Here is a 23,620-nt window from a genome sequence, read left to right as displayed (position 1 = left end):
GATCACAAAATATTAACTCTCAAGTTCTAAAATATAACTTATACAAGACTTTATTTGCTCTCTTAAAAAAATAGTGTTTTTTTTAACTTATTTCAGAGAAGGTAGAGGGAATGATAGAAACATCGATGATCGGAAAAAAAAAAACAACAAAAAAAAACATCGATGATCGGCTGGCTCTTGCACGCCCCCTACTGGGGACCGCGCCCGCAACCCTGAGGAGGAATCGTGCCCTGACCTGGTTCATAGGTTCGCGTTGAGCCACTGAACCACACCGGCGGGCTTATTTGCTCTCTTTAAAACTCTTCCACATCTGTTTGAATTTTTGTTTCAGATTAGGAAAACCTTCATTTTTTTCTCCATCATCCTGATCCACACCCACTTCCTGTATTTCCTACTCAGCTTATCGTATTACCTCCAGTGGAAACTGCGATGCTCTAGTAACACGAAAACCTGTTTTCTTCCCCCTTCAGCACCTTTGGAGCCTCCACAGGGCCGAGCGCCCTCTGCTGCCCGAGGCCGAGAGGAAATGACAACCTCCAGCCATAGCAACGGTTTCTATGTACAACGCAGCTCGAGAGGGCGGAGGGGCTGGCCGCGATCCGCGAGCTCTCACAGCCAACTGGCAACGGTCAGGGGGCGCTTTAGGACCCTACGAACTTGTTCCCCACTCCCAGGCTTTGGTCACCAGGAACCCCCGCGCTGCGACCCCGCCCCAACATCCGCGGAAAGGAAAGGCCCCCGGGTTTGTTTCCCCCGACGAGGAAGGATGTTCAAGCCACAGGCGCCCCTCACTCTAGCCCACAGTGCATCGGCCCCTCCGCGTCCGCCCTTCACCCCGGCGCAGAGGGGGGACTGCGATGGGGACACGTAATTGACTCCTGGAGGGCAGGTACTCACCTGGTTCTCAGAACCCCGCGCTGACCAGCTGCGCTGCGGTTTGCAGGGAGGGGCGTGTCGCAACGCCCGAGAGTCAAGTGCAAAGGGCTGATCGCCAGGGGCGGGGATTAGGCCCTCTGCCGGGTGATTGGCTAGTCCCCGACCTGCCATCCCGCTGATTGGCGTTACAGAAGCCAGCTTCACCCAGGAAAGAGGACCATTAGGAGGGTGGGAGTGGGAGTTAGTTCCCTTTCCTCTCCTTTTCAATTAGTTTCAGATCGAGTTAAAATATTGCTCCTTTGGATGGTTGTACTACCTGCAAGGTAAATTGGTATCTACTCCTACTAAATTACAGAGACATAATTAAACGTTCAGGATATTTACACGGCAACCTAGATTTACTTCCCCCCCTTTATACAGAAGAGTAAATGAAGACAAGATTCCCTCTTTCTTTTCATGCATTTATCATTTTCTGGGTGCTGGTTATGAGTCAGACACTGTACTAGGCGCTATATACAAAAGTGAAGAAGATATACTACAATTCAGATAAAACAGTAAGGCTCATTTGTGGGGAATTCTTTTTATTTCGGTCTAGTTTAAATAGATAATATAAAGCACGCGCGTAGCACATAATAGTTCAATAAATATTTTTCTTTCCCCTTTGACTTAAATTAGACCTAAGGTCTATTAGTGAGCACTGATAGTGGTAAAAGTTCTAATGTTCAAAATATGACTATATATAATTATTTCCATTGCTGACGCTAGGAATTAAATTTGCATGTAATCCTTAGGTTGTTTACTAAATTATGTCTTGGGGAAAAGGCAACGGAGGTCACATGCCCCAGAGCACGTGAAGCCACTTCACACCTTATTCTAGCTAGCAACCGTCATTAAAAATTATGTCCTAAGTCTAAAACACTCAGCCTTCATATTTTACTTCCAGCATAGGAAGGAATCCTTTAAATATTCGGGGAAAGAGCTGTAATTATGTTTTCACTCATAATTTTTTTTCTGGTTATAATTATGTACATATATATTTATACTGAATGAACAAGCAGGATAAAAAGCAACCCGAAGGAAAAAGACTCCAGAGGCAAATGAAAATTACCAGTATAGTCTTCACTGAGAGAAGACATTGCATCCAAGAAACAAGAAGATATATAATTCAAGAAAATGTCCCCAAATTGAAGAGCTTGGGTTTCCAGATTGAAAGTACCCAAGTGAGCAAAAACAGTGGAAGAAAACCATACAAATGCACATACTGTAAAATGGCAAAAATTCTTAAGAGAGAAAATGGGTCACATACAAAGGATTGAGAACAAGCATGGTTTTGGACTTCTCAACAATGCGGGAAGCTAGAAGACAATAAAACAACCCTTCAAAATTCTGATGCTGGTGAAGAACACCAGGCAAGTTCATTTCAGGCAGAGAGAAGCCTGGGGGAAAGGACAGGCCAGAAAGAGAAAAAGCCTCTTCCCTGTTTAAGGCACTGCAAACATCTTAGAACCAAAAGAGTGAGAGGTGAGCTGAAGTGGTGACAGAGGTGAGAGTCGTATTATCAAGGACTAAGCACAGTATTCCAAATCATTTTTTATTTTAGCAAAACGGGGAACCACTGAGGATTTCCAGCAGGACGCTGTCATGAAGTTTGTATTCTTGAAAGAGCAATTTGAAGAGCATGGAGGACGGCAAAATGATTAGCTGGGAGACGAATCCTAAGGCAAATAACAATCATGTGTGGAAGACGGTAATATACAGTAATGGTAATAATAATTAACATGGGCTATTATTAGGCTGAGTTTTTATGGATTCTTTTAACTTGCAACAAACCTTTGAGGTAGGTGCTATAATTTCATGCCTATCATACAAACAAGGCAATGAACCCTGGTAAGATCATACTGCCAGCTAACAAGGGATATTTATTATTCCTTAGGACCGGTCATTTCTGATTTCACATATTTTTTAATTTTTCATTAAATCTCTGAAAATAGCTTCAGAGTATCAAAGTACTGTACTGACCAACATTAACTGTTCCACTTTGACAATAAAGCTGAAGTTAAAAGAAATAAGTTAACTGGCCAGTCTCTGAGTAGCAGGACTGGATGTGAACCAAGTTCCATGCCTCTCTCACAGACATGCATGTCTAAGTACGCAGCTTAGTAGGGAACAAGGTACGTGTGAACTTCAAGCCCAGACTTTTATATTTACAGAGCACTATTCAAAAGAAATTTTTAAAGCAATTTTATATTTATTGTATCATTTTTTTCTTAAAACTGTCCAGATAGGCAAGAGGTAAAATTACTTCCATTTTATAGATGAAGACACAGAGAGGGAAGTAACGGACTGAAATGGTGAGTTCCAGTGGTAATACTTTCTCCATTAAACATCTGTCTAGTTAACCAAATAACAATATTCAATTAAATTACTGATAGGAAAGGGACCTATGATGGAATCAGAGCCGTTAAGAGCAACATTATCCAGTGAGTTGGGGTTGTTCATAAAGAGATATCTTATTTGTTGGGACTCTCTTGTCTAAAAAAGACAAGGTCAAGAAGGAATATAGCAGAATCACCAAATTATGAAAGCCATGGCGAAAGGAAAACCCGGATCAAGGAAGAACTCTTTAAAAATATGAGCATGGTAGTACCTTGTATGGTACATAATACATTTTACAGAACTTGGAATATTTCAGACCTTCAAAATGAATATTAGGGAAACCAATATGTTCCATATGATGATAATCTTGGAACACATGGAGTATCAAACTATCGATATTCCTAAAATCAAGACAAAAGTTTTAAACATTTATCCAGTAATTCCGTGTAAACCAACCCCTATTTTTTTTTTTTTTATCTTGAAAGCAGTTTTTTTTTTTTTACTTTAATGAATGATTACACCTGGAACTGCACCTGCCTTAATAGTCTTCATCTGTATATGGGGTTGATTTTCCCTTACAGAAAGCAACCATTAGCTTCTTTTCCCTTGCCCAAGATTTAAAAACTAGTCAAGCATCACATAGAAACACAGAAAGGCCTACTTCAAGTAACAAATGAAAAATGTAACTCCAAATGATGTATGCACACTGAGAGTAAGTGTACTGTTACACTCCACACAAAATGATGCTGGAGACTTTACTACCAATTGGTAATATAAAACAGTGGTTTCCAAGGAACGAACTTAATCAGACCTAGAGAGCCCTAGGAAGCTTTATTTTTAACAAGGGCCCCAATGACTCTAAGTTTTGATTAAAAGTGTGGTTTGGCGAAACACCTTTAACCTTTTTCATGTCAGATGACATATACAACAAAATTAAATTACACACACACACACACACACACACACACAATTAAATTACAAATCATGGAACTGAACAAAAAACAATCTTTATAATAGACACCTAAATACAATATCGTTTTTAAAATGAAATCATGTGTATATAGCTGTATGCATAAAGATAAGTACACTCATCAAAAACTATACAACAATAACAGCAAATCCAAATGCAAACGAAGATATTCTTCTGAATTCCGTTTCATCGAGCATCAAAAACCACCACTGTATAAAAATGAGTTAAGGACAAAAAAAAAGTATTTAAGTTATATAAAAGACTTTAATACTTCCAAGTCACTTTCTCTTTACAGTGTGCTAGTTTGTAATTTAATCTAAAAGCCCAAAAGTATAGACGCCATCATTATGACAATTTTTTAGCTGTCTTTCCATGATACAAAAGACCAACGCACCAAAAAACACTAAAGCAGTCCAGCCCATGTGGCTCCGTGGTTGAGCGTTGAGCCACCCATGAACCAAGAGGTCATCAGTTCAATTCCGGGTCAGGGCACATGCCCGAGTTTCAGGCTTGATCTCCAGTGGTGGTCGTGCAGGAGGCAGCCAATCAATGATTCTCTCTCTTCGATGTTTCTATCTATCTCCTCCCTTCCTCTCTCTAAAATCAATAAAAACATATTTTTTACTACATAACAATTTCCTTTCAGTCTTTCAATTAATTTGGAAGGCACACTTTTTCCATTTGGTAGCATACATAATATTTGTATTTCTCCTATAATTTAGTTTATCCATAAACTCAAGCTCACATGAGTATTTAGTTAAATACAGAATCCCTGAAAATTAGACTTATGAGAACCAAAATCAACTAGTATTAAGATTATATAGTATGTGACTATACACTGGCATACTGATCCATGAAAATGCTGACTGTATCTTTTTGGGGGTAAGTAATCCAAAAGTTATTACCATTTTTACCAGAAATTAGTCTTTGAGTATCAACACAAGCATAATTCTTAATTTCCTCCTACCTCTTATTTAGAAAGCATAGTTAAAAGGATACATCTTTTAGTCCTTTTCTTGTACATTATTCTGTATCCACATTCTCTGCATCTGATTGGATCCCTGGATTTTATTTCATTTTCTGCGTGACATTCTACAAAAGAAAACACATTAATTCAGTATCTAAAAGGTAAAAATTACAGACAAGCAAATCTTAACAATATATTTTTCACCCAAATCACTAAAATATACTCAATCTCAAGGTTATGTTGTTGTTACCAATTTTTTTTTTTTAAATCCTCACCTGGGGTATTTTTCCACTGATTTTTAGAGGCTGGAAGGGAGGGAGAAAGCAGAAAGGGGGGGTGGGGGTTGGGGGGGGAGGGGGAGAGGAAGGGAGGGGGGGGGGTTGGGGGGAGAGAGGAGAGAGAGAGAGAGAGAGAGATGCTCCGGGAATCCAATCCAAGACCCTTTGATGTCCAGGCCAACGCTCTAACCATTGGACAACCAGCCAAGGCTTATTACCAATATATTAAGGGGGAAAGAAGATTTTGGGCAAGCACTTTTTCTAGGAGAGAAAATGAAATCTCAAGAGGATTTTTATGGTGGCTAAAGTTTCTGCTTTATAATTTTAAAATGAGTGACTCATTTAAGCCAAAGAGAAAATAATAATTTTTAAAAAGTGAAGTAATATAGTCTTACTTTAGGTGAGTGCTACTCTTACCTCCACAGATATAGATCATTGGCTGCTGCTTTGGGGGTTGGACGTCCTTCTGGGTGTCCATTGTTAATCCCTGAAATCAGATGTAATACTGAGTATCACAAACCCAACCAGTCCCCATTATTCTCAGAGAAGGCTAAAAAGGTCCCAGTTCCTAATCTGTACATTTTCAAATACTATGCATAGGCCTAAAGGACGAAATAAAACAACAACAAAAAAACACCCCACAACGTATTGTGCACTTATCCACAAACTGGACACAATAAATAAATACGTCACATATGCTATTTCACTTATACATGTTACTTTATTATAAACTTTACAACAATCCTACGAAGTATTACTCGTATTTTACACATGAAGAAGCCCAGGCTTAGAGCAGTTAATATGCACAGGCTTAGAAGGAGGCAGACGAATTCAGAACTGACTGGCAAAGCTCGCATTCTCATTTAGCACAAGTGAAAGTTCCACTTCTCCAAACTTTAGCAAAGGATAGCCAAAAAAATGATCTCTCTCAACTGGGCACCATGCGACCCAAAGATAAGGGAAGACTAATAACTCCCAACAGCTAAGCCGCTAAACCAAGGAAACCAGGCAAAGGACTCACAGCATCGACTCGATCCCCAGCCTCTCCCAACCCTAACCCCACACCGGGCCTTTAAGCCTCGAGTGTCTTTCCCGTTTGGGCCCAAATACCCACCCCAAATCCCAACCAGGCAACCCCCCTACTCACTGAGCACCGACACACTGCCCTCGCTGCGATGATTCCAAACAGACTGCAGCACCTTGTCGTCCGCACCCCACTTCCGGCGCCAGCTTGTGACGCAACCAAGTCCCCGCCCCTTTCCCTCTTCAGTCCCCGCCCCTTCCCCTCTTCAGTCCGTGGGCGGGGCCGAGGGACCGGGATTGAGCGCTGGCGGAACAGCCGAGGTTTTTGCAGGTTGGACTGTGGGCAAGAGATTCCTGTTTCGTCCTCAGCTATTTTCATTTTCCAGGAAAGCAAAGCATTGTAACAGTCCCCTAAGTGTAGTGAGGTTTGTTTTTCTGATGAAAGAAGTCGGTAGAAAGTCACTTCTCCAGGTGGGCAGAGGGGGGTGGGAGAGAAACCGAAAAGGATGTTCTGCCCTGGCTGGTTTGGCTCAGTGGATAGAGCGTAGGCCTGCGGACTGAAGGGTCCGGGGTTCGATTCTGGTCCAGGGCATATGTCGGGATTGTGGGTTCGATCCTCAGTAGGGGGCATGCAGGAGGCAGCCCATCAGTGATTCTCGCTCGCCCTCTCTAAAATCAATACAAATATACTTTAAAAAATTAAACACAATAACTAGATAACATGGTCTTTTAGAAGGTCAGAAATTACTCAGACAAAATTCAGAGAATTACAAAGGCGGGGCAGAGAAGGGCATATGGCTGTAATAGAGATGCTGTAATAGAGATTTGTTTGAAGAGCTACGCTCTCTTAAAGAATGTGTAATTCATTAATCCTTAAGTCCTACAGGTATCTCAACAACCTCATATTGAATTCATCTTAATTTCTTGAAAACCTCTACTCTTCAGTCACTCCATGTCCCCTGTGCAGTGGTTCTGCCAATGTAATATGTGAGTCCAGGTTCTTCTCCACCCCCTCTATCTTCCAGAGCAATGCAGTAGCTCACCTCCCTTCCTTCTGTCCTCCATTCTGCCACCGGAGTCTTTCAAAATGCTCTGCAGAGGATAACCTTCAGACACTGAAGTTAATATGCATGGAAAACTTGCCATGACTTGGCTTCTTACCCTTCTCAAGATTTTTTTCGCCTTTGCCTCAAACAAATCTTTGTCTCCAGTTATAACAAATGCAATTTCTCTAATGTACCCGCCCAACTGTTTCCATTTTCCTGATCTTGCACATTTTTTTGTTTTTTTAAGTCCTCACTGGAGGATATGGTGTGTGTGTGTGTGTGTGTGTGTGTGTGTGTGTGTGTGTTAGAGAAAATAAGAGAGAGAGACAGAGACAGAAACAGAAATAGAGACATGTGAGAGAGAAACATAGATCACCTGTCCCTGACCAGGAATCCAAAGCCTTTTCCTGCGCGTAGGATGACACTCCAACTGAACCACCCCACCAGAGCCTGCACGTTTTGTTTTGTGTTTGAAATTCCCTGTTAACTGCTCTTTGTTGTTGTTGTTAACCCTAACCCGAGGATATTTTTGCATTGATTTTGAGAGAGTGTGGAAGGGAAGAGGTGGGGGGGGGGGGATAGAGAGATGAGAGAGAGAGAGAGAGAGAGAGAGAGAGAGAGAGAGAGAGAGAGAGAAACATCAATGTGAGAGACACATCAGTTGCCACCGGTGGACCCCAACCGTGGACAAGACCTGCAACTTAGGTATGTGCCCTGATGGGAATTGAACCCATGATGTTCTGGTGCACAGGACAATGCTCCAACCAACTGAGCCACACCGGCCAGGGCTTACATGCCTTTTAAATTGTCACTTGTCCTTCAAAATCCACCTGACTTTATGAAGTTAGCTCTGCCCCCCACCCCTCTTACTTTGTGCCACCACTGTTTCTCTATTATAGCACTTATACCAGTGAGCCCCTTAGGGACAGTAACTGTGCCTTACTCATCTTTAGATTTCCAGCACCCAGACCAGTAATTAGCACATCGTTGGAGCTTAATAACTGTTAGTGAACTTGATTTTATGTCATTTTGGATGACTAAGGGGCAACGGATGGAGAAATGTCCAGTCAGAGTAGAGTGGTGGCAGCTGCGACTGGCTTAAAAGTAATGACTGAAGCCGTGAAGGAGAACTGTGTTGGCACAGAATGGTACAAGCAAGGAAAAGGCTGAGGTAGGACACCCATTTTAGGGAATAGGCAGAGAAAAAGAAGCCAGAAAAAGGAGACTAGGGAGATGGATGAAGCCTGGTTTATAATAGGTGCCCAGGAAATAAGATAAAACATCCCCTTTTAGATGCCTAAAAACCAAGCACAATCCTGTCTAGAAATACATACTGTAACCAAGTTAGACCTTTTAGACCATAGACTGCACATATCTGTACTTCTCACCTAAATGAGGCCATTCTGTTTGTCACCTGCTATTCAGACTTATCTCTGGAAACATTTCCAAGTAAGTATTCCCTTACAATGTTTTTAATGGCATCCACTGTAGTATCCTCTCTCTATAAAGCTCCCCCAACGTGAGAATGTGGAGAGGAAGAGCCCATCAGATTGGGAACCTCTTGTGATGCTTTGGGTGGGGATGGAAGGGTAGGCAGGAGAGGACGAGATCCTCTGGGCGAAGGCTGGGGCGGGGCAGATGGAGCGCGGGGCGGAGCAAAGACTGGGGCGGGGCCTGAGGAGCGCAGGGAGGCCTGTGGGGGCGGGGCCTGCGGGGCGCGGGAGGGGCGCGGCGGAGGAAGGGGCGGGCGGAGCAAAGACTGGGGCCGGGCCTATGGGGCGGAGCAAAGACTGGGGCCAGGCCTGCGGGGCGGAGCAAAGACTGGGGCCGGGCCTATGGGGCGGAGCAAAGACTGGGGCCAGGCCTGCGGGGCGGAGCAAAGACTGGGGCGGGGCCTGAGGAGCGCAGGGAGGCCTGTGGGGGCGGGGCCTGCGGGGCGCGGGAGGGGCGTGGCGGAGGAAGGGGCGGGCGGAGCAAAGACTGGGGCCGGGCCTATGGGGCGGAGCAAAGACTGGGGCGGGGCCTGCGGGGCGGAGCAAAGACTGGGGCGGGGCGTAGGAAGGGGCGGGGCGGCCGTGGGGGTGTAACGGTCACTCGGGGCGGGCGGTTCAAACCGGAGGAGGGAAACTCAGCGGCCCCACGCGAACCTGGCGTGGGCGTTGCCGTAGCGGATCTCCCGGGGGGCGAGGCCGCGGCTCCTCCCGGGCTCCTCCCGGGCTCACCAGGCAGAGCCGCTTCTCTCCCCTCCCGCCCTTCGGCTCGGCGCCCGGCCCCGTGGGTGCGGCGGCCCCTTGGTCTCCAGGGGGTGAGAGTGGGGTCCCAGGTGTGTGGGGCCCAGAGGGCCTCTGGGCGTCCCTCAGCCCCGCGCCCCACTTTGTTTTCCAGGTGCTGGGAGCAGAGAGCGCCTCGAAACCGTCCCTTCACTCGCTGGGCTCCAGGTGACACCGCTCGACCCCGGCCTGCCAGCGGCTCTCCCGGCCGGAGCCGCCCCGCGGGGGGAGGTCGGGGTGGGGGGAGCGGCGGAGAGACCGTTACCCGGCCGCGCGCGCCCAGGGCACCTCGGGGAGGCCGGTGGGCGCCCCGCTTCCACGGGAGCCCCAGAAACCTGAATTTGGGGCTTTTCCTCAGTTCTCACACTAGCTGGAGAAAACCAGGGTATTGAAATGCCTGTTGTCCGGAAAAGCTGAAGGGAATTTAATGTGATTTCGGCCTTTCCAAGAGTGAGAATCCCTGCCCCGTGTCCTTTCCAGACTCTCCTGCACGTTTCAATCGGTTCCTCACGCTAAACTCTTCTCTTTAAGCGATGTTCCTTTGACATGAATTTTAAAGGCAAAGGGAGAGATTTTCTTGTTTGGAAACCTACGTAACTTTGGCATCTAAGAGCTCAAGATTTACTGGTGGTAAGATGTCCCACTTGATCAGATGAAGGAGGTTTGGTTTTGATATAGTTAAATACGTATTTCATTATCCTATTTGACAAGTGCTTTTTTTTTCTTCTTCTTCTTCTTTCTAAGAGCACAATAGAGAGAATCGTTCTCAACCCTTTATGAGGAGCCTGGTGTTAAAAACTGAATATTAAGGAGGCTTGTTTGATTCATCAGTGAACTGTTGAGTCAGTAAAATTAAGTAAGTCAATGGGAATTCCGTGATTTGGCATGAATTTTATTTTTTAACTATAGTTTTATTGATTTCAGAGAGGAAAGGAGAGGGAGAGAGCGAGGGAAACATCAGTGATGAGAGAGTCATTGATGGGCTGCCTCCTGCACGGCCCCTCCTGGGGATCAGCCCAACCCCGGCCTGTGCGCTGACGGGAATGGAACCCGGACCCTTTGGTTCGCAGGCCAAGGCTCTGCCCTCTGAGCCAGACCAGCGGGGGCTGGCATGAATAACTTTAAATAATTTAAAAGTTAGTTTTGAAGAACCAAGTTTTCTTTCAGACCAATGTCAGGATAGTAGAAAGATGGCCATGTTGACAACAAAGATAGCACGTTTGAAGCAACATTTAAAATATATATATATTATTGATTTTTTTACAGAGAGGAAGGGAGAGGGATAGAGAGAAACATCGATGAGAGAGAAACATCGATCAGCTGCCTCCTGCACACCCCCTACTGGGAATGTGCCCGAAACCAAGGTACATGCCCTTGACCGGAATCGAACCTGGGACCCTTGAGTCCACAGGCCAATGCTATCCATGAGCCAAACCAATTAGGGCAGAGACAGCTTCAAATGTGTGTGAACAGGAAAAAATTAGGAAGTTTTTGGGTGTTTTTTTTTTTGTATGTTTATAACAAGTAGCCTATAGGGTTTTTTTATGGACTAATTATTTTTATAAATCTTTATTGTTAAAAGTAGTACATATGTCCCCCTTCTCCCACACCCACTTATCCCTTCTAGCCAGCCCCCTCTCCACCACCACTTCATTTCTAACAATTTGCCTCTCAGTTTCCCAAAGTCTAGCACCATGAGACACCTAGTGGTGAAGTAGTAGAATAGTTGCATTTGTTTTAACTTTTTGAAAGGATTCCTTGACTTAATTTTGTCAAATGACATGAACGAAACTGTTGCTAGAATGATTCTTAGAGAGGGGGAAACATTCGTGGTTGGGGGTGAAATGTTAAAACATATTCTATTTTATTAATACATTGAAAACAATTTGTTTTAAAATATAAAAATTCTAGAAAGCAAAAGTTGATAGTCTTGGCTGGTAAGCATGTGCAAAAGATAGCAGTGATTCTCAGAATCTAAGGGGATCGAGATCATAAAGAAACATGTGAAATTTGCCAGAAAAGAATATAGGCTGAAAAAGACTAAGATACTTTGCCAAGTAATAATGATGTAATGATCATTATAAAGAAACCATTTGATTTTGTGGTTAGAATAGCAATTAAAAAAAAAAAAAACAGCACCGCCTCATGCATTCAAATATTTAACTGATATAACTTAGGCATAAATAAATTACTTTCCCATTATAGTTAAAATATATCTTCTCAGGATTTTTTAATAGAGAAAAATTATATTTGGTCTGGAGAAAACTTTGAAAGATTAACAGTTATCTTAGTATCTTTTGATATCTTTCTTCCTTTGAGTTAAGATTTAATTTGAGTTTCTAAAAAGAAGGAATGTGATGATACTGTTGGAAAAATTAAGGAGTAAAGTATTTGCTAGTGTCATTCCTTATAAATATATAATTACTGAGTCACATTTCTTTAAGTAATTGAAATTTTTATTTGGAATTTCAAGAACATTATAAAGAGTAGATTTACCACAAATAGTGGTATTTTAGTGCTGTTATACTTTAGTGCTGTTAAAATCATAAGGTAATAAAATCATGTAAAATTATACTGCCAGATTTTTTTTTCTCCTCAAGTATAGTTCAAGAAAATACCTGTGCATGGTGCTTAGCCTATGCATAGTCAAGTAAAAAATAACTTTTTATTGTCATAAAATTTCTGTTATTATCTGTACTCATCACAAATAGTGTATTTTGGTGTAAGTTGTCAGGCTGTGCATTTCAAAGGAAGAATAACATTTGTTTTCATGTTTTAGAAACAGGTTCTGAAGATGTCAGAAAGGCATTCAGGTCAGGTTGGAACTGGAGTGGGAAATGAGATGGACTCTCCCGTCAAAATCAAGTACTCCAGCTTCAGAGATTTTTGTTCCACATTTTCATTTCAAGATACTGACTACAGTGAGTTGTTAAAACCTTGCAGCTTTGATAAAGATAAAGAATTTTGGGTAAAGAAGCACGAAGACCCAACATTAAACTATGAAATTTTTGAAACAAGTCTGAGCTTAACAAATCCTTTAGAAACCCCTACTAAAAAAAAGAGAATTGTCTTCTTTAGGAAGAAATCGGCCATACCCCCAGACTTTTGTGAAACTCCTAGAATCAATAGAAAACGTTATTTACGGTGGCCCAGAAGGCTGGATGATTCTTTCTCTCCTCTAAAGGGAAATTTTGAATCACAAGATAGTTCTATAGAAAGTTGTTTAAGCGAGGTTCTCAACTTTGAAACAGATATTCCAAGCAGTGCTTCAGGTTCTCCAAAGCAAAATAATTTTAGTGCTTTAGTTACTAGTACTTTGAAAACAGAAGAAGCGACTTCAAGCCCTCAAAAATTGAGACTTAATTTTTCTCAACAGAAGACTTCCACAGTTGATGACTCCAAAGATGACTGTAGCCTGTTTGAAGTTGAATGTATATCACCAATTCAGGGCAATAATTTTAAAGACTCTATCACCCATGACTTTAGTGATAGTAGTCCATGTGTTAATGATGAGAATACATTTCCTGAACTTCTGGGATCCTCTGGTAGTGGAACAACTTGTGAAACAGATGAGGACATATTTGTGACCCCAATAAATAGCCCTGTAGCAAACATTAAATTTAAGGCAAGTCAAAGGCTTTTTCCTCAAGTGAGAAGCAATATTTCAACACCTGAAGACAGTGGTTTTTACTCACTTTTCTTTGATAAATCAGATTCCCTCTCTGACCAGGAGAGTTCTTTTCAAGAACTACTTCAGAAACATAAGGGAACTCTTAAAGTGGAGGACACCATAAGAAGGTCAAGGCGCCTTGGAAGGTTGAGAAGACTGTCCACCCTTCGGGAACAAGGCTCACAGTCTGAGACAGAAGAGGAAAGCCAGATCACCCACTTTGAATCTGAAACAACACCAGCTTCTTCAGACATCTCAGAGAGTCAGCCTAGCAGTGACAGTCAGAGTGAGGAACTGATTTTAGGCTTTAATAATTTATCAAACACCCCAGCCTTGCAGTTAGTGCATGAGCTCTTTATGAAAAACAAAAAATTCCAGCAAAGTGGTACACGCGAATTCTTAGAAGACAGGGATGAGGCAAAAATAGCTGTACTGCAGTGCGTACTTGCAGGACTGATTGGCAAGAAAATGGGTATAGAAAAACTAGACATCTTAACAGAATTAAAATATAGAAATCTAAAGCATATTCTTGCAGTTGTTTTAGATTCCTTGTCTGCAGAAAGCCTATGCAGGTAAGAAATATTTTTTTTTCTGAAATGAAAGACTTTTAACACGTTAAGAAATTTTAAAATATGTTTATATTAATTTTTTGAAAGAGAAAGAGAGGGATAGAGAGAAACACCAATGATTGATTGCTGCCTCCTACATGCCCTGTATTGAGGATCGAACCCCTAATCCGGGTATGTACCCTGACCAGGAATTTATGGTTTTTGGATCGATGTTCAACCACTGAGACACACCAACTGGGCAACATTTAAAAATATGTATATCTTTATTGATTTCAGAGAGCCAGGGAGAGGGAGAGAGAGGTAGAAACATCAATGATGAGAGAAAATCATTTATCAGTTCCCTCCTGCAAGCCCCACACTGGAGATCGAGCCTGCAACTTGGTCATACCCAGGAATCAAACCCGTGACCTTTTAGTCCATGGGATGATGTTCAATCCACTGAGCACCACCAGCCAGGCTAAAAGCCTGCTTTAGAAGCAATAATATAGTCTTTGGGATAAAGTTCATGTCCCTGACATTTGGAAGGAGAGTTTATAGAAGTTGTACTTTAGATTTTCAAAATGGCATGCTTTATTCCATGTAAGTTATTTAATGATTTATTTAATAGTTCACATCCTGTTGTCAGATTTAAAATTGTAGTAAAGTATAATACTTGGTCAGAAATAATATAAAGCATTATGGTGACTAAGAAATTACAATATACAAAGGATAGCATTTAGTTATTTAAGTTCTAGAGACCAAGGGAATATAGATTATTTCATTTTAATTGCCAACAGCAATGGAAATTAATTAATTTGGGGAATTTTAAGGGATTAGAAACTGAAGAATTTGTGATCCCAGACATTTCAGAGTATTGACTACTGCTATATAACTAAAGAGAAACTAAGACATTTAGGAGTATTGAGGGTGGGGACTAGGGTTACAAAGACTAAAGTGAGACCCTGTTCATACTGGCAATTTTGAAGAGTCCCAGGACTATCAGAAGACAAGACCCTTGTGAATGCCATAACTAGGAAGGCAGGAAGTCATGTGAAACAGGATTTCTGCAAGGTAATGGTTGGGGGAGAACATGCAGGAGAGTTAGTGAACCTCTTTTTTTGATAGGGATATGTCAGTTTGGTTCATGGAGTCCTTACTGTTTTTATGGCTACACAATTTCCATTAGAGCCCTGCTTCACCTTCCTCACATAAATTACTTGTAGGCTATTGCAGAAAATTGTAGAATTTCATAGCTGGAAGTCTGACATATTTAGTCCAATCCTGTATTTTGAAAACGAGAAAACTGAGCTCCAGAGAAGTGACCAGCCAATAATTCAAGGAGATAAGGATAGATCCAGATCTACAATTGAGTCCTCTGAATTTCTAATCTAGAATTTCCACAAGCTTATTAAGGTGTAAAGCCTTTCCAAATAGATTTGATCATGAATGTACTTGGTTTAACCCAAGTAGGGTAATAAACAGATTAGTACACATATATGTGCACATCTTTTAAAAATGTTTAAATGAGATAATTTGTTTAAAAGTGAAGTGATGGCTGAGATATAGGAATTTTATTTTTATATGCTGGAGTATTTGTATACTGACTAGTTAAAATGAAAACTTAAGGTGATGCTTTTGGGTATTCACTTCTGGGAGTAGTTGATAATCATCTATATATATAAAAGCCCAGTGACCAGAATAATTAGTCACTATGACGCACACTGACCACCAGGGGGGCAGCCGTGGTCAGTGTGCTCCCACAGAGAACACTGCTCAGCCAGAAGCCTGGCTTAAGGCTGGTGAGCGCAGTGGCGGTAGCGAGAGCCTCTCCCGCCTCTGCGGCAGTGCTAAGGAGCTTCGAGCCAAGCAGTAAGGAGTAAGCAGGTGGGCGGTAAGGAGCGAGCAGGCGGGCAGTTAGGAGTGAGGGGTCCCAGATTTTGAGAGGGCACAGGCCGGGCTGAGGGAACCCCTCAACCCCCGCACGGATTTCATGCATCGGGCCTCTAGTATTTTCAATAATTACCTTTCCTGCCCAGCCCTTAAAATTTATAGTATTTGTATTGTAGAATGCATGTATAATAGCAGTGTTCATTCTTGGTCATTGGAGATTATAGTTAGTTGAAATAGCTGTGGTAAATACCCAGTATATAGTTCATTTCTTCCCAATTAATGGGTGACTTTCTGCGTGTTCCCTTTCATCAGTCTGCTATAAGAGGCATGTACCAGTTTAGGGAGAGGCAATGGCAACTGAAACAACCATGGTAGCTGGAAGAATAGTAGTGTTGACAGCTCAAATATTAACTTATGTGACTTTGTTTTTCAACTGTCTTTTAGTAATTAGTTTAAAGTAATAAAAAGACAAGATTAACAAGGATTAATTTTGAAGGATTACTTTTCTTTAATAGTATAGTCAAAGTTATTGATTAACAAGCAATCACTGAATATAATTTTTCCTTTAGTTGCTTCATTCTCTTAAACTGTGATTTATAAGATAGAAACTTTGCACTGCTGCCCATAATAGTATTTATTATTTGACATTTAGTACTTCCAATGAAGGATTGATTGTTCTGTTTGTTTAATGAAAATGACAGATTTGTTAAATACATTTATAAAAGAAATTGATTAAAGTAAAAAATCTCTTATTCTATAAATGATAATCATTTGCTGCAAGTCATGTTTTCAATCTTAGTATCACATTTGAAATGAAATCCTCTTAATCAGTCTCCCATGGACTCATATTGGCTTTACATTAAACTGTGTTTTTCCCTTAACCATTTATAAGATAATTTATCAACGTAATGCTGACATATATTTAATAAGATTTCTTTCATATGGTGAAACCATAAGAAACTGATATAGATTAAATCATATTTTAATGTAAACTTTATGTTTAAAATTTACTGTCCAAAATCTTTAAAAACAGTTTTTCTTATTAATTGCCATATACAGAAAATGTTAATCTTGTGGTATATATACAATATAAGGACTGATCTTTTTGTCATAGTGTTTGGAGCGTAAGCAGAAATTGGCGTGAAATTATTGTTCAAAATAAAAAAGCAAATCAGAGGAGGAGATTTTATCTCACACAACTGAAAACAGATGCTAAGGTAATGTATATAATACTTTTCTAAAATGGATTCTAAAATATAAACATCTATTAATTCCATATTGCTGGGCAACCAAATTTGATTTTCCTGTCTTTTACCCTTTTCCATTTAGCAAACATTCACTCTCACCTCTTTTCTTTTCCCAAACTCTATTTCCTTCTGGACTATAAGTGGAGTAGACTACCTAGCATCAAGAACATCTTGTTGGGTTTTGTTGTTGTTTAGTGTATGTGCTGTTAGCAGTATTTGAATACTAGTGATATACTGGATCCTATTCATAATTAGATATTCCTACAGCATTTTTTCAGTCTTTTTAGTGGATGATATGTGCCAGTTGCTTAGAATACAATGGCGAACATTCCTGACATGGTCCCTGCTCTCTTGGAGCTCATGTCTTGTGAATGATATAGGTAGGGGTGACCAGAATTAGTTCTATTGGAACATTTAAAAGGAATATTTGATACTTAGGGATCAAGAGAAGGCTTTTCAGAAAAAGTGTATCTCAGCTGAGACAGAATAGTGTTCCAGCAGAAGGAATCCAATCTAATAAAAGAGTAATATGCAAATTGACCATCACTCCAACACATCATATCTAATAAAATCTTAATATGCAAATTGACCATCACTCCAACACACAAGATGGCTGCCCCCAAGTGGTCAAAGATGGCTGCCCCCATGTGGACACAAGATGGCCACCACAAGATGGCCAGCAGGGGAGGGGAGTTGGGAGGGACCAGGCCTGCAAGGGAGGGCAGTTGGGGGCAATCAAGCCTGCAGGGGAGGGCAGTTAGGGGTGACCAGGTCAGCAGAGGAGGGAAGTTGGGGGCAACCGGGCCTGCAGGGAAGGGCAGTTGGGGGGGACCAGGCCTGCAGGGGAAGGTAGTTGGGGGGGACCAGGCCTGCAGGGGAGGGCAGTTAGGGGCAATCAGGCTGGCAGGGGAGCAGTTAGGCATCAATCAGGCTGGCAGGGGAGTGGTTAGGGGTGATCAGGCTGGCAGGCAGAAGCAGTTAGGGGCAATCAGGAAGGCAGACAGGCGAGCAGTTGGGAGCCAGCAGTCCTGAATTGTGAGAGGGATGTCCTCTGGGATCTGGCCTAAACAGGCAATTGGACATCCCTTGAGGGGTCCCAGATTGGAGAGGGTGCAGGCTGGGCTGAGGGACACACCCCCCCCCCCCCCCCCCCCGCCGTGCATGAATTTCATGCACTGGGCCTCTAGTAATATATATGAAGGCCTAGAGGTGAGTGAGCATGGCAGATTATGACTGGTAAAGCACCATAAACTTGTACCCCTTTTGAAGATTTGAGATCCAGCTTTGAGGGTACAAGAAAAGTCCTCCTTGCTGTAATAGGCATCTGATGATTCTGGCAACCATCCTTCTTGTATGTTCAAACTTTTAGATATTTCTTAGGCATCAATACCAAAAGAGAGTGAGAGTTCACCCTTTTATTCTTGCCCTAGTCGAAAGTATTTAATAGCATATTAAAGGAAATTTCCAATTTGATAAAATACAATAATTGAAATGAAGCATAACGTAAGACAAATAAGAGCACCCAGATACAAATGGGTGAGTTTCTCATTACAATGAAATATTAGGGACTGCTCTGACTTTTTATTTTACTTTGGAGAAAAGTTTTACCATCTTGCTTGTAATGAGTTGCCTTACAACTTATTCATAGCTCCTGGAAACTTACGGTTACAGCTGTTGGCTTGGGGAGCTTATAATAGTGAAGATATTTATTGTCTTCCTAATGTATCTTTTTAGAGTGCTGCCCTATATGCTAATGACAGACTTAAAACACACCTTTTTAAAGCTAGAACCTACTAATATTAAACTTTAAGCCCCATGTACTCCTTACATATTATAAGGTTGAAACTTGTGATTGTGTATGGCAACCTTTTAGGTAATTCTAAATAAAATATTATTTTCATAGCCTAGCCACCATTTTTTTAAAACTTGATTTCTTAAAGGACTATACTTTTTCCCCCTTACTTGAACTTTTTCTTTATTTTGGTTTGATTTAACAATTTTTTAAAAATATATTGTTATTGATTTCAGAGAGGAAGGGAGAGGGAGAGAGAGATAGGAACATCAATGATGAGAGAGAACCATCCATTGGCTGCCTCCTGCATGCCCCCTACTGGGGATCGAGCCCACAACCAGGGCATGTGCCCTTGACTGGAATCGAACCCGGGACCCTTCAATCTGCAGGCTGACACTTTATCCACTGAGCCAAACCAGCTAGGGCTAAAAGTTTTTCTCAAAGTAAAACTAATACATAGTTAGAGTTAAATTGGACAATGAGACTTAAAACACATCCTCCTGCCCTCTGCATTCCTACTCTTCTTAACCCATCGGGATAATCACTTTCAATTCTTCAGTTGTTCCTTCTGACATTTCTAAATAGAATGCCTTAACTGCTATTTTTTTTCTACAGGATTGTCTGTTCTCTAGCCTCTCATCACTACTAGCACTATCTACCCACCTCTCTGAATGCTTTTCTCACATTCTTCTATCTTAATGAGTATAACTACACCACTTGGGAGTGAATCAGAATTATGCACTCACATTATGAAGACTGTTGAGATGATTATGACTTTTTGACAGTTGTAATATGCAGATTTTTTTATATAACTTTTTTTTTACCCCCAGAGTTAATAATTTCCCAGTTTCTTTCTTTTTTGCTTAGTGTTTCTCTATACAGGTCCCTGATTTCATCTCCTATTATCCACCAGAACTGGAAATCTCCTCTCTGCAAGTCCAAACATATCAGGTATTCTACCTGTTCCTTCTTTTCCTCAGGGACATCCTTCCTGGTGTCCTGTGCCCTCTTATTCTAATGCGGACTGGATGCTTTCTACCGAACTATTCTAATGTATCATTAACCAAAACAAACATATGAAACAAAGTTGTTAGACAGTTTTTCTCACACTTGTATAGCATCACTGAAAGCTCCTTATGTGTGCAAATTAGAAGGCACAGACCAGCTACGGGCAATAGGATCTCAATATTATGTTTGCTTTGCAGCAGTGAGAATGAACATTACAATTGGAATACTACACCTTTTCCATTGCATTTCTAAATTTCCTGTATTCTGCACTGTTTTTTGTTTTTTTTTATAATCATGGAAATGAACAAACATAAGGTGACTCCATTCTCACATTTAAATGTTTTCTGGTAACATGTTGATGACTATGTTTCAGAAAATTTAGATGTTCACAGACATGTGCCTTTGTTAACTGCTTTGCTTTGTACTGTTCAGAGATAATTGCACACACAAATAATTGCTCCAGAACAGGGATGGAACTGTTTAATTCACTTGGCACCTTAGGTCTTCCATAATATTTGTTAAATGAATGAATGTTACTTCTGTGGCTGAAATTTGCTTCAACAACATATCTCTATTCTCTTGGTGCATGCATAATCACTGTGTTTACCAACTTCATAAAAATTCATTGAAATTTTTGTGTGCTATTGTGTCATGTGCTTGTGGCCTAGGCTACAAATCATTTATAGAAATATAATATAGAGATGTATTGAGTCCTTGAAAAAGTTCAACTGAATTCTAATTCCTGAAAATCAATTCATCCATTACACTTACATATATGTTGTTAAACTGTTAATCATGTAATTGATCATGACCAACTAACCTCAGGTTAATAAATTTCCTAAATTTATTCTGCCGTAATTTCTCATGTTTTAGGTTTCCCCATTGCTAGAAGCCAATAGTGGCTAAAGAAGACTATCAAGGGAGAGGAAACACAATTATAGTTGAACACATGTGGAAATTTACCTGCAGTTCACTTTATTTTGATGATTGGTTAAGAACGCCAATAGAAGGTTGTAAGGATTACTCATTGAGAATATTTCTTGGCTAAATATTTGAGTGCTGTAGAAATCCAATTCAGATAAGAGTGATTGCTTCTTATCCTTTTAAAATATCAAAGCTGTTTAAAATTTAATGGTAAAAAAGAATCAAGTATTTATAAGTATTGCAAACAACAGCCAAACAAATTGAGTCTCATAGTCTAATCCCATTACTCTTTTGATATGTGGCAAAGGTAAGAACCTTCAAAGAATTTCATGATATCCCGTAGCAAACTTTTAAAAGGATTCATTGCCTTCTTAGATCCTGGCTTAAAACAAGTTGGCAAACTCCAGTCTCAGGGCCAAATCCTCACTATCACCTGTATTTTTTTTGTTGCTGTTGTTAATCCTCATATGAGGGCATTTTTCTCATTGCCTTTCAGAGAGTGGAAGTGAGGGAGGGAGGGAGGAGAGGAGAGGAGAAACATCAATCGATTGCCTCTGGACTGGTTGCTCCTGCATGCACCCTAACCACAACACAGGTACATGGCGTTGACTGTAAATCGAACCTGCAACCCTTTGGTGCACTGGCTGGCTGATGCTTCAACCACAGAGCCACATCGGCCAGGGCCCATCGCCTCTATTTTTATATTTAAAAAATATGTTTTTATTTATTTCAGAGAGGAAGAGAGAGGGAGAAAGGGATAGAAAACATCAATGATGAGAGAGAATCATTGATCGGCTGCCTCCTGCACACCTCTGGGCATATGACCTGAACAGGAATTGAACCATGACCTCCTGGTTCATAGGTTCAACACTCAACCACTGAATCACTGGCTGAGCCATCACCTGTATTTTTAAATTGTTTTATCAGACCTTAGCACTGCTCTCTCATTTACCTATCTCTACAGCTGCTTTTGCTAAAATGGCAGTTGAGTAGCTGTGACTATCTGACCTGAGAAGTGTAAAATATACACTATCTGACTTTTTTTAGGAAAAGTCTTCCAACCCATGCCTTAAACAGAAAAATAATCATGCAAACTAAAAGCTAACATTTATTTTCAATTTTTAAAAATTGATTTCAGAGAGGAAAGGAGAGAGAGAGAGAGAGAGAAAGAGAGAGAGAGAGAGAGAGAGAGAGAGAAACATCAATGATGAGAGAAAATCATTGATTGGCTGCCTCTTGCCTGCAACCTGGGCATGTTCCCTGACCTGAACTATGACCTCTTGGTTCATAGGTCGACACTTAACTGCTAAGCCACACCTGTCGGGCTATTTTTCAATTTTTAAACATGATTTAGGGAGAAAATTCTAGTTGTGTAAAACCATGTCCAGTGGTTTAGGGAAAATATTCTAGTGGTGTAAAACCACGTCCAAACATTTAAATACATGTGCATCAGAAAGCTGTCCTAGAACTTTTGATATTACAGTATTGACTCCTCTTGTCTTTTACCACAGCAGGCTGTGTTAAATGTTCAGGATGCTGCCACTCGGTTTCAGCTTTCAAATCGATCAGCTTTAAGTTCTGTACAAGCTCAGGCTAGGACACCAAGTTCTGAGAAAGAACAGGTTTCAACATTTTCTCCTTGGGGAGAAGTTTTGACACCTGTAGCAAGCTCTTCAATTAATGACTCACATAGTAAACAGGAAGAATATGTTAGGGTAAGTATTATCTTAATAGAAATAAATATTTACAGAGTTTGAAATAAAGTGATTGTCTATATGAAACTAGAAGATTTAGTATATATGCTTTTACTGCAGGTTGCCAAAACACTTTTTATTGATGAAGCATTAAAACCTTGCCCGAGGTGCCAATCCCCTGCTAAGTACCAGCCATATAAGAAAAGGGGACTGTGTAGCCGCACAGCCTGCGGTTTTGACTTTTGTGTGTTATGTTTGTGTGCTTACCATGGGTCTGCAGAATGTAGTAGACGATCAGCAAAGCCAAGAAACAGAAAAGATCCTCTTCCAGGAAGTGCCCAGAGTAAGCGGAATTTAAAACGCCTCTAAAGAGACTTTACATATAAAAGAAGCATTCCCCCAAGCAAAATTTAGTCTGACTTAAAATTATGGATATTTTGAAAGCATGCAAAATTTCCCATTAATGACAGATGTTGATTTATTTCCTATTTTGTTTATATTATAATCCATGTCATTGTATGTTTTCTTTAAGGTAGTGACTTTAGAAACAATTTTATTTTACTATGTCACTTTTACCCATTTTAATAACTTAGTGCTTTTAAATAAAGAATTTTCATTGTTATCATTTATAGTTAACTGTTTCATGTAATATTTAAAGATTGTGCATTTCATCACTATGTTGAAATGATCTTCAATCACTTTTTTAAAATAGTTTTCCAAATAATATTAAAATTTTTGAACTTGAGATAGATGGTCTTATAGATTTGGAAAATGAGTATTTGACTGAAATGAAATATAAATAAAATGTTTCAGAAGTTCTATTGAATTTATAATTTCAAGCTTTCTCTTAATTTGGTGAGTGTTATATTTGGGCATACTTCTGGTTAAATAAAATGTATTTAATATTAGAGAGAACCAAGATGGCGGCATAAGTAAATGCCTGTATTCACTGCCTCCCACAACCACATCAAAAGTACAACTAAAATACAGAACAACATCACTCAGAACCACCTAAAAGCTGACTAAATGGAAGTCCTGCAA

The 23,620-nt window shown here is 40.7% G+C and overlaps 2 protein-coding genes across 4 annotated transcripts; one reads left to right on the top strand and one right to left on the bottom strand.

Annotated features, from left to right (window-relative positions):
- Nucleotides 1-4,239: 4,239 nt before the first annotated feature.
- On the bottom strand, nt 4,240-6,686 carry POLR2K (RNA polymerase II, I and III subunit K). Its single transcript, XM_079796683.1, has 4 exons — nt 6,615-6,686; nt 5,885-5,954; nt 5,222-5,314; nt 4,240-4,431 (listed from the first exon to the last, which is right to left on the bottom strand). Exons 2-4 carry the CDS (start codon nt 5,943-5,945, stop codon nt 4,409-4,411), a joined length of 177 nt encoding a protein of 58 aa, XP_079652809.1. The 5' UTR covers nt 5,946-5,954; nt 6,615-6,686; the 3' UTR covers nt 4,240-4,408.
- Nucleotides 6,687-10,568: 3,882 nt separating this feature from the next.
- On the top strand, nt 10,569-23,099 carry FBXO43 (F-box protein 43). Of its 3 annotated transcripts, none has more exons than XM_079796018.1 (6): nt 10,569-10,662; nt 12,586-14,048; nt 17,029-17,131; nt 19,821-19,904; nt 22,400-22,600; nt 22,700-23,099. In XM_079796018.1, the coding sequence occupies exons 2-6, from the start codon at nt 12,601-12,603 to the stop codon at nt 22,946-22,948; spliced, it is 2,085 nt and encodes a 694-aa protein (XP_079652144.1). In that variant the 5' UTR covers nt 10,569-10,662; nt 12,586-12,600; the 3' UTR covers nt 22,949-23,099. The 3 variants fall into 3 exon arrangements, with proteins under 3 accessions (XP_079652144.1, XP_079652145.1, XP_079652143.1); XM_079796019.1 differs by having other exon boundaries at nt 19,836-19,904; nt 22,397-22,600; nt 22,700-23,098; XM_079796017.1 differs by having other exon boundaries at nt 22,397-22,600; nt 22,700-23,098.
- The last annotated feature ends 521 nt before the right edge of the window (nt 23,100-23,620 follow it).

The sequence above is a fragment of the Cnephaeus nilssonii genome, assembly GCF_951640355.1.
Source record: "Cnephaeus nilssonii genome assembly, chromosome: 18".
NCBI classification, from domain to species: Eukaryota; Metazoa; Chordata; class Mammalia; order Chiroptera; family Vespertilionidae; genus Cnephaeus; species Cnephaeus nilssonii.
Note: the sequence above shows the minus strand (reverse complement) of the source record. Positions and strands in the feature narration are given on the sequence as shown.

What these genes read in the sequence shown, in the direction of transcription:
- POLR2K (XM_079796683.1), bottom strand. Translation starts at nt 5,945, where the DNA reads ATGGACACCCAGAAGGACGTCCAACCCCCAAAGCAGCAGCCAATGATC. An exon ending in AATGATCTATATCTGTGGAG is followed by an intron (nt 5,315 to 5,884) that starts GTAAGAGTAGCA and finishes TTTCTTTTGTAG; the next exon opens with AATGTCACGCAGAAAATGAA. An exon ending in CAAGAAAAGGACTAAAAGAT is followed by an intron (nt 4,432 to 5,221) that starts GTATCCTTTTAA and finishes ATTTTTATACAG; the next exon opens with TGGTGGTTTTTGATGCTCGA.
- FBXO43 (XM_079796017.1), top strand. Translation starts at nt 12,601, where the DNA reads ATGTCAGAAAGGCATTCAGGTCAGGTTGGAACTGGAGTGGGAAATGAG. An exon ending in TCTGCAGAAAGCCTATGCAG is followed by an intron (nt 14,049 to 17,028) that starts GTAAGAAATATT and finishes TTTTTGTCATAG; the next exon opens with TGTTTGGAGCGTAAGCAGAA. An exon ending in AACAGGAAGAATATGTTAGG is followed by an intron (nt 22,601 to 22,699) that starts GTAAGTATTATC and finishes CTTTTACTGCAG; the next exon opens with GTTGCCAAAACACTTTTTAT.